The 15,665-nt window shown below is 41.4% G+C and overlaps 1 protein-coding gene across 1 annotated transcript in view; it reads right to left on the reverse strand.

Moving 5' to 3' along the window:
• MBOAT1 (membrane bound O-acyltransferase domain containing 1) overlaps nucleotides 1–15,665 on the reverse strand; it is a 56,063-nt gene that overhangs the window by 22,880 nt on the left and 17,518 nt on the right. The window contains exons 2-4 of the mRNA XM_041475533.1: nucleotides 10,334–10,479; nucleotides 9,733–9,810; nucleotides 6,376–6,471 (exon numbers count right to left, since the gene is read on the reverse strand). Of these exons, the coding sequence (XP_041331467.1) occupies nucleotides 6,376–6,471; nucleotides 9,733–9,810; nucleotides 10,334–10,479 (320 nt within the window). The remainder of the gene's footprint in view (nucleotides 1–6,375; nucleotides 6,472–9,732; nucleotides 9,811–10,333; nucleotides 10,480–15,665) is intronic.

The following is a 15,665-nucleotide window of genomic DNA, read 5'->3' on the forward strand; positions in this document are numbered from 1 at the left end:
ACAAATTCCTAAACATGTGAATTTTGATTATTAAAACTTTGAAATATCAGAGTATTCAGCCCCTCAGGCAAGCTGTAACTTTAAACAGCAATAAAACATTGAGTAAGTTAATACATTAAATACAGCACCATATCACATATAGTCAACTCTTTCCAACGTGGTACTATTTTAACCCTTATACTCCACTGGAAAAAGTCAATAGTGCTAAAAATAAGAAGGGAAGTTAACAAAACTATAAAACTCCCAATCCCTTTTCTTACTCCCAAATTTTACGATGCACAGGTTTTTGGAGGGGAGCAATTAGGTTGAATTTCAAAAAGAAAATCTACCTACTACACTTGCACTTACAGATGAAGCACAAAGAGTTATCCCTAGGAAGGAAGCATTTGAAATAAAACACATTTAGAAGCCTAAACAACTTGCAATCCATCACATTTGAACACCTAGTGATTGCTTTGCAGCCACATGTTGAGTGGTGATTCCACACCCTCTCCACCTGTCCTATTAAGCACTACAGTTACAAACTACCACAGAAACACAGAATCTGATTTATGTGTGGTGTGATTTCCCCTCCCTTCCCATGTTTTATATATTGGCTATGAGTTTAATCTTAGGTTGTAGTTGTGCTGTACCTCCTACACAAAAACCATAGTGGCCAACTTTTAATTAAAAAAAAAAATCAAGAAATTGACACAGGGACAATTTTATTTTTCAAGGCATCTAACATAAGGTAAAGACAGCTTTGGTTTTTTGTTTATCTCACATTAGATGTCTTGAAAAATAACACAAGACTAAGATGAAACAGTTTACAGAGAATGCTCAATAGAGGGGTTTACTCCCCTAAATAAACCTGCTAAATGAAAACATATCAGTGAATATAATTTTTAAATACAGCTTGCGCCAATGCAATAAATTTGCCAGAAGCACAGGTCATTGGAAGTAAAGATGTTTTGCTTGTAGACTGATGTGGGGGTCCTCACTGCATCACAGGCTGGCTTCTGCACTGAGCAAGTTCAGATGCTTACGAGAGAAAAGACGTTTTCCAAGCACAGTCTGCTTGACCTTAGGTAATCCCGTGGAGAAGTCTGGCACACGGTTGCTAGAAATAGTTTCCACTGACCTGATTTCACTAAGAGAGGAGGTGGAGTCAAAAGGCTCATAGCAGACAAGACTCCAAAACAGCGAACATGTATTTCAGGGTTACCTCTGCAGCGCTGAAGCTGTGACAAGAAGTTCACACAGTCACACCCTGCTGTGACAGTAACCATTGCTGGCAAGGGGATGGACAAGCCGGCAGTGAGCTTGTACTTTTGCTTTTAACAGTAAAAGGAAGAAGTACTGAAGTACATCAGAGGAAAAACACTTCACTAAACACACTTGCCGCCTCCAAAGCAACTTACAATTTCCTTCATATGATGTGTTGCCTTTGTGTGTGTCTGTGTGTGAAAGCTCCCAAGCAGTATTTCTTAAGCCTTCATGGCAGAAGCATTTCACTTAAAAGAGTGTTTACTTCTGGAGAAGTGTCCAGGGATGTACTAGATACATGGAGCTCTCTAGTAGTGATTGCCTGCTTGAATTCTGCCTAGTTCCCACACACCAGTTCTTGCAGGGCTCCTGTGGCTCCGATGGTAAGTGATCTCGGGGCTGTTTCCAGTGGACAAGCACCCAGCCGAGCAGCAAAGCAGCAAGCAGGCATGGAAAACAGACTGACCCCCCCTTACTCACCCTGCACCTGCCCTGCTGCAGTGCCTCGGGGGACCAGCTGCACACCAAGGATACCCAGCACTGCAGGAACAGAGACTGCAGCAATGTACTGCATGTCGTACATTTAGAAGACAAGAAAATAAAAATAACCAACTGAACTTGCAGGACCAGACAACATTTCTGCTCTGTGTTTTCACATGGTAACATTTATCTTTGCTTTCATCAGCAAATGTATTTCCTTTGTGAAAAACGGCTGCTGTACTTTTATTCCTTCCTTTTGTGGTTGAAACTAGAAGCCACTGAGAGAGGAAAAAAGCAGCAACAAAGCACCACCCAGCAAAAATTCACTACCTGAAGTGACACTTGTTACTGAATCATCTGCCTATGTATATGACTTTTTGAGAGGGCTCCCTCAACGATCATCCCTTTCTAGGGGGTTTGCTGAGAATGCTGCTGCTGCTCCATTTGCCTTTGGGATAGGGCAAACAGAGGTGGTGTCTGGAGAGTGATGTCCACCAAAGCACTTGTGTAAGAGCTACAGATTTGACACGTGGGGAGGAAAACCGCTGAAGTCTCCCCGGTACTTCAGCTATGGTCTCAAAGACCAACAGAAGATTGAAAACTGTGCCAGTGTGTGTGTGGTGATCTTCACAAACTGAGTTTCTCTTCTGTAAGGAATGGCAACAAGAATCATAGAATCATTAAGACTAGAAAAGACCTTTAGGAACACTGAGTCCAGCTGTTAACCCAGCACTGCCGTCTTCACCAGTAAACCATGTCCCCAAGTGCCATAACTGCATCTTTTTTGAACACTTCCAGGGATGGTGACTCCACCACTTCCCTGAGCACCCCGTTCCAATGCTTGGAAACACTTTCCATGAAGAAACTCTTCCTAAAATCTAATCTAAACCTCTCCTGACATAACCTGAGGCCATTTCCTCTTGTCCTGTCACTTGCTATATGCGAGAAGTGACTGACCCCAGCCTTGCTACAACCTCCTTTCAAGCAGTTGTAAAGTGTGATAAGGTTTCTCCTGTTCTCCAGGCTAAACAACCCCAGATCTCTCAGCCACTACTCATATATGAAAGAAACTCCTGTATGCATGATCATTCTCTGACATTTCACTGAATAACCTGCTATATTAGGAAATTTTGCTCAGACATTGCAAGAATTCAAAGGGGAAACTAAAAAGCTCTACGGCCCGAATCAAGCAAAGGATTGAAACAGACACAAGTTCCATACCTTCTGATTTTTATCTGGATGATCATGTGCATCTGGCATTTGGTCACGCAGCTTGCTAGACTGAAACCCTATCTATTACTACTTTCCAAAAATCAGAATCAAGATTCCTTATTTTAAATTAATTTTCCTTAAAGATATCATATTGCTATACTCAGGCTGAGCCTGTGATACAAAGGGAAAAAACCCCAAACTGTATGATATTATTACAGTTTTTATAAAGTTGTATAGGCAGGCAACTTACCAGCATAATCCTCTTAGCATAAAGAAGAAACGAGAGAGAGAGAGAGTTAAAATTTCCACGTGCGATGTACAAATGTCATGGCAAACCAAGCAAAATAAAACATGCATGTTTCTCTCAAAGATTGATTTGAATTAAGGAGGAAGCACAGGATTCAGTTACTGTACAATTAGCATTCAAAGACAAATAGGATTTTAGGAGAAAATTCCTAAATTATATCATCACTTATTTGAGAAATAATATAACGGAAAGAAATTTGATAAAATATATGCACATTTAAAAAAAAAATTATAATTGAAGTGCAGCAAGCTGGAAATTGTTTTCCTTAAAACCTGTCAGTAGTTTAAAAAAAAAACACGAGTTTTTCCTTAAGTACTATGCAATACATTAAAAACTCTTAAATCGAGAAAGAGCTGCAAGCAGCTTGAATACAGTTTTGACAGTGGTACTAAGTGATCAAACCTTTTCTTTGCAAGAGTTAAGAATTAACTAGTCACCAGCAGGTAAGGAGTCCCTTATTTCTTATTCCATAACCTGGAAGTGAAGTGCCACAGCTTGATCTTTCATTTTCCAGTTTGCTTAAATATGACTCAAAAGTTACCTTGCTCTCTCCACCTCTACCTGCATTTTACAAGCTCTGTTCTCAAAATGGAAGGGATCTAAACAAATAGCACAACCAACTATTAGTAAAAACGCCATAAAAATGTATTTACAAGCACATTTTAAAAGGGTTATATGTGCAAGTTGTTAATTGCCCAAGGCAGGCCAAGAGAGGAAATGAGGGATCTGTCTTTCAGCACCGCTGCTGTGAAACACTCAATGATCATCTGGCTCGTCACTTCAGGGAACTGACACTGGAAAGCTGATGGCAGTAGAAATGGTTATGTGCCTATTTGATGTGGATTAAAACTTCCTCCTTGCAACCAGATATCACCAGACTTATGGGGTACTGAAACCTCAAAGGCAAGTCAGCAGCTGATAGGGTTTTTTTGCATCTTAAAGATTCCCCCAAGTTTACATTCACCCAAAACTGTGGGAGGCTGGAGGGAGATGGACACAGCCCTGTGGTTCTGTATCACTCATTTCTGAAACCCTGAGGGACAACTTTAATGCCATCTTCCCAGGCAGGCCCTGTCCTAATGATTCCCTATTACCACATGCAACAGATGAGGAACCATCAAATATGGGAGAACGAGCAAGAGGAGGCTCAGTTGCTGCTCATACATGGTAAAACTGTGTCCAGGGAGCATATTTTATCTCTCTGGGTCATCAAATCTGCTCAGGTATGTGCAAAAAGCTCCAATGGGCACATATTTAAGCTGAAGGAAACAGGTTTTATGACAGATTTATGAGGGTGATCTGGGTTTCAACACTTTGGATTACAAGTTTTTATTGATACCACTACAGTATTTGTATTTATTCTTAGCTTTTTAAAATATACCAGGAAGGTGCAATTCATATCCATAGTACATTTTCCACTTGTTTACTACTTGGTAGTTTTACTTTTGACTGAAGTTTAGGAATTGGTGCGTATCTTGAAGCACCAAGTCAAAATCAAATAACGGAGTAAGTTCAAGCATTTTTTTTTCACTGCCATTATTATCCTCAAGCTCATAATTAAATAAGAGTAGTTACTTTTTCATCAAGGGAGCAGAGAACACTGCCTAATCCATAACAAACAACCACCATTCCTCTTCTTTCACCCCCAGTCTCAGCTGGATCTTTATTAAATGTATTCAGAGAGAGAGAGAGCTAATATGCCTCACAGTGCATTTCTGAACACTGTATTCAGAAAAGCATGATCTCTCACATTTCTCTCTCTGTCTCTGTGTCTTACACACACTGAGCTATAGCATTCCAATCCCATTTATAGCCTTCTTGGTATGTCGTGCTCTTTGAGGACATGCTTTTGTGTATTAAAATAACTGCAGAAAAAATTACAGAACTAAATTTCTTTAAACATGTAAGTTGCTATTACTGCAGCGTTCTTAATAAAAAAAATCCTCACGAGTTTGAGAGAAACTTCCCCTCCGCCACCTGAAGTTTAATTAAATGCTGAAACCCACCACCTCAAAGAGAGAGACACATGCACAAAGACAGCAAAAGCCTTCATTCTCCTACTCTGTGCCTGCAAGATGGAAGAGACTTGGAAGAGTCATGTATAAACTTACTGTGTAAGTTTACAGAAATTTTTCATGGAATGTTACTAATTACTGGGCCTTCAGACATTCAATTAAACAAGTGGAATAGAGATTAGCACGCTGGTTTCAAATCACACAAAAGCACACCTTCCTCCCACAAACAAAGCACATAGAGTTGGCTGTCTCTATCTTCGCAAAGCATCCTCCACTGCTTCTCTGAGAGAAATCAGAGACTACAGTGTATATGAAAACTGCTTCACACATATCACAGCATACAAAAAGTTGTGCTATTTAAGCAGCAGCCACAAGCTGGCCCCATGAGAGAGCCAGTGCTGACAAACTGAGCTGATCTCTTGCCTCTCTGCCTGGGTTACTCACCCAGCTCCACCAGCAACTCAGCCCTGCACAGGTCCTGCCCTCACACCCTGGAGGGCCTGGGCTGGGAAACACCTTCCCAGCTGGGGCTCCAAGATAAATCAGAATGGGGGAGAGGAGACACAGAGCTGACAGCTGTGCCTAGGAAGCTGGAAGGAGAGCAACCCACCCCCCTCCTCAGGGCAGAGCACGAGGGAGCAGAGCATCTGCCAGGTAAGTCACTCCTACAGCTCCAGGGAGAGACTGCCCGACTTATCCTCCCAGGCTGCTCTGCAAGGAAACCTAGCTAGCTAACTAAGCTCTACCTTCCCAACTACACAGCTTCCAGCAAGAAAACAGCAGAAACACTGAATCAGTGCAAAAATCATACAGTGCGTATTCCTTTTTCAAAAAACAAAACCAAAACACAAACAAACAAACAAAAAAAACCCCACCCAAACCCAAAACAAAACAAACCCCAACAAAACCCCAAAGATCACAACAAAAGCCTCATAAAAAGCTTAAGGGAAACAAAATTGCAGGTGCTCCATAGATAACATAAAAATTACTCTTACAACTTACTGAAATCAACTAATACTGATTGATAACATAAAAATTACATAAAAATTACTCTTACAACTTACTGAAATCAACTAATACTGATTGACACAGGAACCAGTTTGCAGACTCACTCACCCGGAAAAATCTGTAGTGAGAATGCCATAATGAAATATGTATATTCGGCTTATGTGGCACAATGTGAGGTATCCCATAGCTACGACAAAGGAGTACCTAAAAAAACAACACACAGAACACATAGTTACCAACACAAGTACTAACAAGAACTAGAATCACTCAAATTGGGTTGGGCTTGTTTTGATTTTTTCAAATCAGATTGTTAAAAAGTCTGGAGCTATGCTACAAGACCTGGAAGAAATTCTCAAAGGAGGATGATGGTTTTGTGTACCCAGCTGAAACCTTACAGAGGTGTCTCCTCATTCTGGGAGTAGGGAAAAAGTGGAAGAAGAAATAGGATCAGTTCAAGTTGCAAAATTGAATTTTCAAAGCTCCCATCTTCACATATTATTTTGAAATTTCTGTCCATCTTAAGTATTTGAAACCAGATGATACTGTATGTCATTTACTGTATTTTTGTCTGTAAATGTTCTTTGTTTACAACTCTTCCTCAGATTTCACAAAGAATAAAATATTTTAAGCTTAAGGTGATTTTATATAAAGGCAGATGATGGCACATAGCCCAGTCTTTTCAGCTCTCCATACTGAAGCACACCATCTTCCAGAAAAATCATAGAATCAGACAGATTGGAAAGGACCTAGAAGATCACTTCAGAAGCATTCCTTAGGTAGGATGTGACAAATTCATTTTGTGTTTCAAGATGATAGCTCACTTCTGTTGGGCAGGGCAGTAGCATGATTCTACCTTAACAGCTGAACAGTCTGAAGACTGGCAATATTGCAGTGTCTGCATGGGCAGATGCAGCCTTTCATACAAGTAAACTTCTCCCTGTATTTACAAGAGCAAAGAAGAGGATACAGGGGAAGAAAGAACTGGATGGATGTTTGGAGACAGACTGACACATGAACCAAATTACACCGTGCAATGGAGAGCAGGGACACCAGCATGAAAGGCTGGAACCACATGGACAGGCCAGGACCAGGTCTACTGGTGTCCTCCACAGCTGAGGTTATCCATGCAGGGGAGAAGAGGCAAAGGCCAGCAGACTACAGAAGGAGATGGCACATCCTGCGTGCCTGGCAGGGCTGAGCCTCAGGGCGCTGGCCAGCACACACTGCCAAGAAGAGTCCTCCGCGGACCCATGAGAGCATCCACCACAGGGGAGAACTAAAGATGAAATCAGACAAGAGGATCAGGCAGCAGACAACTGAAAAAGAGCCAGACCTTTGTCAAATTATGGCTGGTTTTAAAAGAAATGAGTTTTTCCTCCCTGGGGGCTAATAAACTGCAGTGTGAGTGACAGTGATGGATCACAAGGCAACCTGCAGGTCATGAGGCCCACAGCAAACAGCTGGATGAAAGGCAGACAGAAGGGTCATGACAGATTCTTCAGGAGATTCAGAGTAGAATTTATCATATTTTATCTGGGTCAGGCATCCAGTCCTGCCTCAGCAAGGTCCTTGGGTTCCCCTCTCATCAACGGAGAATGGCAAGCATCCATCCAAAGGCAAGTCAGACATGTAACAGCGAGAGACAGGATGAAGGACCTGAAATAACCCCCATGCTGAGGTGTGTAGCACTCACATTGAAACAGGGGGCAAGCAGGGAGAGATACACTGAACTGCTGCTGCAGCTGGGAGCAATTCTGGTGCCGGATTAATTCATCCATTTGTAGGCCTTGAAGGCTAGCAGCTTCACCAGAGAACAAACTAGCAAAAAATAACCAGGGAAAAGAGCATGAAGGTTAAATTATGCAGTTTATTTAATTTGTTCTCTTCCACTGTGTTTTTCTGGGGGAATAAAGAGCCAAGTCTTGAAGCCCCATTCTGAGGGTTCTGTTCCCCTGTATGAATAGGTTGAGACCTTAAAGTGGCCTTGCTCAAGCTTACTCTCAACTGGTTTGAATACATTGTTACTTTGCCAAAATTAACAACGTGGATGCACTTAGAGTCACACAGCTATGGCTAGCAGAACACAATAGAAAAGCCCTAACCCAATCCTCCCTCAGAACTCCTGAGGTTTTTCAGCACGTTGGATGGACATTTCACATTGACTCAAATCAACACATGACAGTCTTGCAGCAGTGGGCGACATTATATGAACTGGCTTGATTTGTGTTTCAGTACAAAGCTATGTTGCTATTATAGCCACTGTGGCTAATTGGCTAAAGAGAAAGAGTGAGGGGGTTTCCTGCTGAAGCTGTGTTCTTTTTCTTATCACAATCCCACCTTGTCTGGGAAGATTTAAATAACTAGTAGATGATTCCTTTGTAGACTTGGTTCTTCTGATCTGCAGCCACTAAGTCCTGCATTTCCCTCAAGTGACAGGCAGGGACAATGACCAGGAAACCATAATACAAATTCGTAACACCTTTTTATTTTGGTCTCTGAATGGCATTTCTTTAACAAACATTGTCCAATTTATGACATTATCTTTTTTATGACATTATTAATTACCTCTAGACTTCTGGGCTTTGCACTCTGTGAGAGGGTAGAAAAAATACCTCATTAATACCCTGTCTTGCTGGTGCAAAATGCTAACAACTGCTATAGACAGGATTGGTTTTTACAGTTCACATTTCTAAATAACCTTAGAAAAATCATAAGTAGGGTTCCCATTTAGATATCAGAGAGGGGTCTCCACAGGAAAAAAAGGAAGGTGAGAGGATTATCTGACCATCAGATTCTCAGACAGCCCTGACCTTGAAGGCAAGTGAAGAAAGGCTTCCATTGCCCAGCCCAGATTTATGTGGATTCTGAGCATTCAGCAGCAGCTACAGAGACAGCCAGACATTGCAGAGACAGAAAACACCTGTCACACACCCAAACCATAAACTTCCACTTTAAGCAATAATAGTTCTGGTATTTTCTACTTTTTCACAAAGCTCAGTACCAAAAGCAAGACCTCATTTTGTGGATCACTAAGCTAAGCTGCCTCAGTGACCTTATTTGAACAACCTAACTCAAGAATAAGTGGAAAATACCTAAAGGCCAAACAGCAATGGGGAAAACACATTAAAAAGGAATATCAAATGCAATCTGGAAGAATACAAGACCAAGGAGAACATTACTTCATTATGTCTAAGAAATCAAAGAATCATAAATTATTATGCCTGCAAAAGTCAAATTTTGAGGCCTGCAATTTCATAGGAAAATGCAATACATCAACCCAAAAAAAACACAAATTGAGATTACAGCTGCTTCTGTAACTGCATGAATGAAGCTCCTGCAAGTAACTGGAAAAGAAAAGAAGGGAAGGAAAGAAGAGAAGGTGGTTCTAAAAACCCTCATGATTCTCCCTCAAAGGAGAGAAGTTATCAGAGGGGCAGCTACAGACTTGCAGCCACATCAGCTCACCTGTGGATGTTGGGAATACTCGCCATATTCATAATGCCATAGTTCATCATCACCAGGACAAAAAGATGAATGGAATACCTTGAAGACAATAAAGTGAGTATTTAGATAATTTCTATTTTACCTGGAAGTGTTGGCAGCTCAGAGCAAGAGAATATTTTCCCATGCAAATGACATCAATGTGATGTCATATCAGGGTACCAGTAAACCTGGATTACCACAGAACATCTTTATAGCCTGACTATCCAACACAGACTGATACTTATTAAAAAGATATTATCCATGTGTTTAACTGAAAGAGTAGCCTGGCTCAAAGCGCACATTGAAGTTGGATACATGTTTTCCAGAAAAGGTATCTTCACAGAAGACTGGTGTGGCCTTAACTTCCAAAACAAACATCACAAATTAAATTAAATACTTCACCTATAAATACTTTCATGAGTCATTTTACTTTGAGGGTTTGGAATGGTTATGTTCGTTAGGATATTTTTTTAAGGTAGTATTAAGAGCCTTCAGATTAAAATGATATAATCCGAAAGAGCTGATAGAAAGCTTAACATTATTTTTACCCAAGCTTTGTCTTAAATGGTGACTAAATACTCACCACCCAAAGCAGAAGACAGCAAAGTATATTCCAAAGAGGGTGGCAAATGCATGGCGAACAGCGGAGCTGGCATGACTGGGACTCAAGTAAATACGAAACCAAAATGCAGCCAAAAGTGCAAACAGCTGACAGGCTACAAAATTGATCTGTAAAAGACAAGCAAAACAAAAAACTGTTTTGATTCTTGGAGGAGGAGGAGGCGAGAATTCTCTCTCTTCTCAGAACAATTGAGAGCAGAGGTAAGAAAAGGGGACAAAATCATGGGCTAGGAATTTTCCCTTCTCAGCATTCTCACTTGTGAACTTATGTGGTAACTTTTCTTGGCCAGGGACAGAAGGGATTAAACAGGTACACAGCCACCCAGAAGCAGATGAGGAAGGTCAGGCTCCAGCTACCCCAAGGTACAGCTGGGGCTCTGGTGGTTCTCACTCTCCTCAGAGGAAGGTTCTGCTCTGCTGCCAGCCTGGCTCAGGTGCAGGGCACATCATTTCCCTTCTCAGTCTCCTTGGCGAGAGGCAGGAAGCAGTCTGGGACTCTGAAATATTACCCCAGTACCTGACTCTCCCCCACCCCAACACAAGAGCAAAATCAACAATCCTGATGTGACCCTGCTCACTAGGAGTGAGAACAGGGCAGCCACCCTAGCTGAATTCCTCCACTCCACAGCATCTTCCACACAGAGCTTCCAACTCCCCATTGTTTTGTGATTTGAGTGCAAAGAAAACAAATTTGCTCTACTATCAAGCAGACACCCAAAAGAATATGCTTCTCAAATGTTCTTTGGCTACTGCATGTGAAAATCAGTCTGGCCTCACTGCAAGGAAGTAGTGATGGCAGTGGGAGCACAAGACATGCAGAGGGCAAACAGTACAGGAATAGAGGCTACTCTTGTCAGACACAAGGACAAGCAAAAGCTTCAGTGTCCTCCAGAGTAAAACTGACATCACGCTGCCTACTTCAAGTCACCTTCTCTTTGACAGCCTCAGCAAAAATCCCAGAAGTGAGAGGAAAAACAGATCAAAGTCAGAGCGAAAACAGAGCCAGGAGCTGTCTCTAACAGAGCAAATACACTACTGGGATACAACATCCTTAAGTCCAGCCTAGACCCTGGACAACTGGAGGTAAATTCATTTATTCAGTCACAGTGTCTCAGTCCTGTTTTTTGGTTTTTTTCTTTTTAATCTTCCGGGGTTTTTTAAAATTCACCCTGAGCTCTCCAGCAGCAAGTCGTCCCAGACCAAGCAAAACTAAGCAGGCTGCAACATTTAAGCAATCACTTGGATTAGAGGATTATCCAAAGCTATCAGTCCAGGCCAGGATAATACATCTCACTCGGAAATGCTCTGACATGCTGGCTGTCCAGGGCTGGTTGGATTCTGCCAGGCTTCTTGTCAAAAACATTTACAATGTGTTTAACAAGATACTATAGCCCCAAAGTGCTTTTATTCTGGTGGACTACGTCCAACATGGTGTTAGCTGTTCATACAAATGCTTCCATTAAAGGTTTGTTGGCTTCATTGGTGCAGTTGCCTTATTTCAGTGATGCAGGCAGTCATGCAATAGAATAATGCAATAATTTAAATATTTAGGCATGCTGAATTCTAGTTGTTTGGAGCAGAGACAATATCAATTTATTTCTTGCTCATGCAAGCAACCAGCACTTATAATAAAAATTATCAGAGAATTATAACCAAAGCAAGTAATTCTCTTTTTTTAGTGCAAGATCTATAGAACAAAAAGAACAAAAGAACAAAATTGCACTGGTCTCACAAAACCAGATGCTATAGTAGAAGTCCTGAACTTGTCCGTCACCATAGAGTTACACTCAAAATGCTAACACCTTGCTCCCACCCTTCCACGGGCAGCAGAAACCGCTGAAGCCCCTACAGGGCTGCTCTGTTTGCATCCTTTCCAAGCAAGTTCCCAAGACTGATGGGTGCCAACTCATCAGTGACAATTCAGTGAACCTGAATCCCCCCCATCCTGCTCCATCCAACTTGGGGTCACACTGGTACATCCAGTGCAGCTCAGCTCTGTGGCATGCAGAGCTTCTCTGATCTGGCATAAAGAAGGAAAGTGCAAAGACTCACAGAAACTGATGTGGTTGATTGTTTGAAAGACAATACCCCCTTCTGTGCAGCGCCACTCACAGAAACTTTACACCAGTAAAAGCCATCACGATAAGTAGGCATTTGTTTTTTACTTTCATCCGGTTCTTGTAAGCCCAGTTTGAGATGTTAAGGATGCTGGGATCTCAGAGGTTCACACACATAGCATAAGGAAAGTGCAAGATCCCAGAGCAGACACGCTTGTAACATTATTTAAACAGCTAAAGCAGGGAATGACAGTGGCGGCAGCAGCAAAAAAGCGGCAGCGACTTCATCACAAGCTCACATCCAGCAAAGGACAGCTCAGCAGCCTGATGTATGTGTGCTCTTGCTTGCCTTGGCCTTTGAGTATGTGTTACCTGTGCTACCAACCGTGCCACTGTCACACCTTCATTTTGTTGTGCAAATTAACCGAGACAATTAACCAAGACTCCATGCTCTGTTTGCAAGGGTCAGCACAAAGCCTCGTACCAGGTCAAAACATCGCCCTTATGTTTCAATGAGTTTTTGGTTTATAAGGGTTTCTGCACAGCAGCCAAACATCACAGACCCAATGCACTCAGCAAGCAATAATCTGGCAATAAACCAGACTTGCTCTGTTCTACACACAGCAATAGAGAATAGAGGGATGCAACATAATAACTTTCTCTATTTAGTTATTTCTATGTACCGTGTTTAACACATGCAGTGTTCACATGCATGCACACAAAGGCTGACAGTTCATCTGAGAGTGACTTTACTGCATTCCACTTGACATTAGTTTTATTCTACATTCTACATACTTAAGGCATCCAAGTAAACAGATCCCTAAGAATTTAACAAATGTTGTGCTGCATCATAAGTGAACTAAGTCACACTTTCCTTCCTTTCTCTTTCCAAAGAGAAAAGGATTCATACTATTCCCTTTTGGTTATTTCCACTGTTGCTAAAAACACTTTACAAACAGAAAATTCAGGGCTTCTGAACACTGATGAATGGTGTCCAGGCAAAAGCAACAAGGAAATAAAAATTATATGCCAATTAACCTTTTACAGCATTGCAAGTCATTTGACACGTGTTTTTAGCTAGCCACATCTCTTCGGTGTTGCCACCAAAATTTTGCACATCTGGTTTCAACTTCGCTAAGAGAAAGGAAACACCTTTGCTTTTTACAGTTACTTTCTTCCATGCTCTAGAGAGTGAGATGTAATAAAATTAGGAACCAGAGCACATGATATGCTGCCAAAAGGAGACAGTATCTTCCTTTCATTTTCCATGATTAAACACTGGAAGACAGAAGGGCAGTCTCATCACAATACTCTGCAACAACATCTGGAAGACTTGTGTCTGAGTCACAGCCAACTGGAGACAGCCTTGCAATACAGAAACAAGATATCCACACTTTTGGACAGAGAAAATCTGGAACAGCTCCAGCGCAACCGAGTTGATCGTTATTGTGATCTGGTTAATTAATCCTTTAATTCTTTATTAGTCTCAACTTTAAAAGGCTTGATGGATCCAGAGCAGATATGAACAACGAAGGAAAAAAATAAAGTGTAGTTCCTCCCTGTATTCTATCAAATTCTGTAGTAGCAATAACTCAGCAGTGATGTTTATATTGCAAATCTGAGTTTTACACAGAGTTAGCAATCAGGTCAAACCAACCCACCAAGCACCCATGATGTTGATGCAAGAATAGCCAAACATGGTGGTTTCAAGATCCCCCTATTGGATTCTGATATAATCCAATCCCTCAAAGTACACAAAAGGTCAGTTCCATCTGTCTTGAGCCTTTGTATCTTCCCCCATTTTTAACAGGGTGAACCTTGCAAACATTGGACTGGTACTGTGTGAAGGGGAAACACTAACTCCTAGGGATTTGGAGCCACCTTTTCAGTCATCTCCATCAACAGGCAGGGCCTTGTACATAGCAAAGTCATCTCCTCAACTTCCTAACCACTCTCAGAGGAAATCCACACAGTTTTTTTCTCAGTATTTTATTTGATCCAATTAACCATTTGCAAGTGGGCACTTCTAAGGGCAAATGCCAGTTGGCAAACCACAAAATCAAGGTTCCAAATACCTGGAGTTAAATAGGTGCATCTAAAAATTTCACCCTTTGCAGGACATGAGGCTTATGTCCATAACACTGAATAGGAGCAATTATCACTTTTTGTGCTGGGAGCAAACTGGCTCCATGGTGAAGGCTGGGGAGGAAAAAGAAAAGAAAAACCTCAAACAAAAGCAGTAACTATAACAGGAAAGCCATGGAGCCATAGAGGATTTCCAAAGAGAGAGGTAAAATGTTGCCTGATACATTGAAAAATTACTGGAAAAAATCTCACAAAAATCTTAAAAAGAGAAAAGAGAAAGTGCCTTTCCTAGCTAGAAATTCTTGAGATGGGAAACAGAAAATATGAGAGGAGACAAAACCTGACTATACACCTTTAAACCAAATCATTACAAAGAGTCTTGGTCACTGCTTCTTGTAGTTGAAGGTAGGCTACTGATAAGCCACTTCAGGAAGTTTCAATTCTGTTCACCCCATAAACCTTGCATCTGCAAATCTCCCTGTTTAAAAAAGTGGCAATACACGGTTGAGAGTTACTAGATCACACTCTAGGAAGAGATAGTTAAGTAGAAACACATAGCCTCTTATTTTAGTGCTTTTAACCTTTTCCTTACAGTTAAGTATCAGAAGGAAATATCCCTCATTCTGTTTTGACCACAAAAATACTTTCTTTTTCCTCTACTACATTTTTCCTCCCTTAGGCGTGCAGAAAATCTGATCTCACTTTCCAAAAATCTAGGAGGATATAAGAAATTGACCACACAGTTCTCTCCAAACTCCAAATGCCAATTAAGTCCATTACCCAAACCAGACCATCCTCTGTAAGCAAAATTCCTATTCATGCTGTAACTCTGATAATCATTACAAGCAATCACACTGCTGATTTGCCCCTTGTTGGATGACAGGGTGCTGGTGTGTCCTCAAGAGCACACAATCTGTGGATAAAAACCAGGCATGTTGCCCATTCACAGAGAGAGGTACAAGTGTGTCTGAGCACAGCCAGGCTGTCAGAATAATCCCAGCCAGCATCCAGGTCCACGCCCACTTCAACATGTAGCAGATGATGCAGTCAGGTTACAGATATGGCAGAAGATACCTCTAGTTTATTCCAGGCCTTGGACTTACCAGCCAAATGAGAGAATAAAGGTATAAAGCTGCATTTTATTTGCTGAAC

Source organism: Pyrgilauda ruficollis, unplaced genomic scaffold (genome assembly GCF_017590135.1).
Source record: "Pyrgilauda ruficollis isolate IOZ18807 unplaced genomic scaffold, ASM1759013v1 scaffold35, whole genome shotgun sequence".
NCBI lineage: Eukaryota > Metazoa > Chordata > Aves > Passeriformes > Passeridae > Pyrgilauda > Pyrgilauda ruficollis.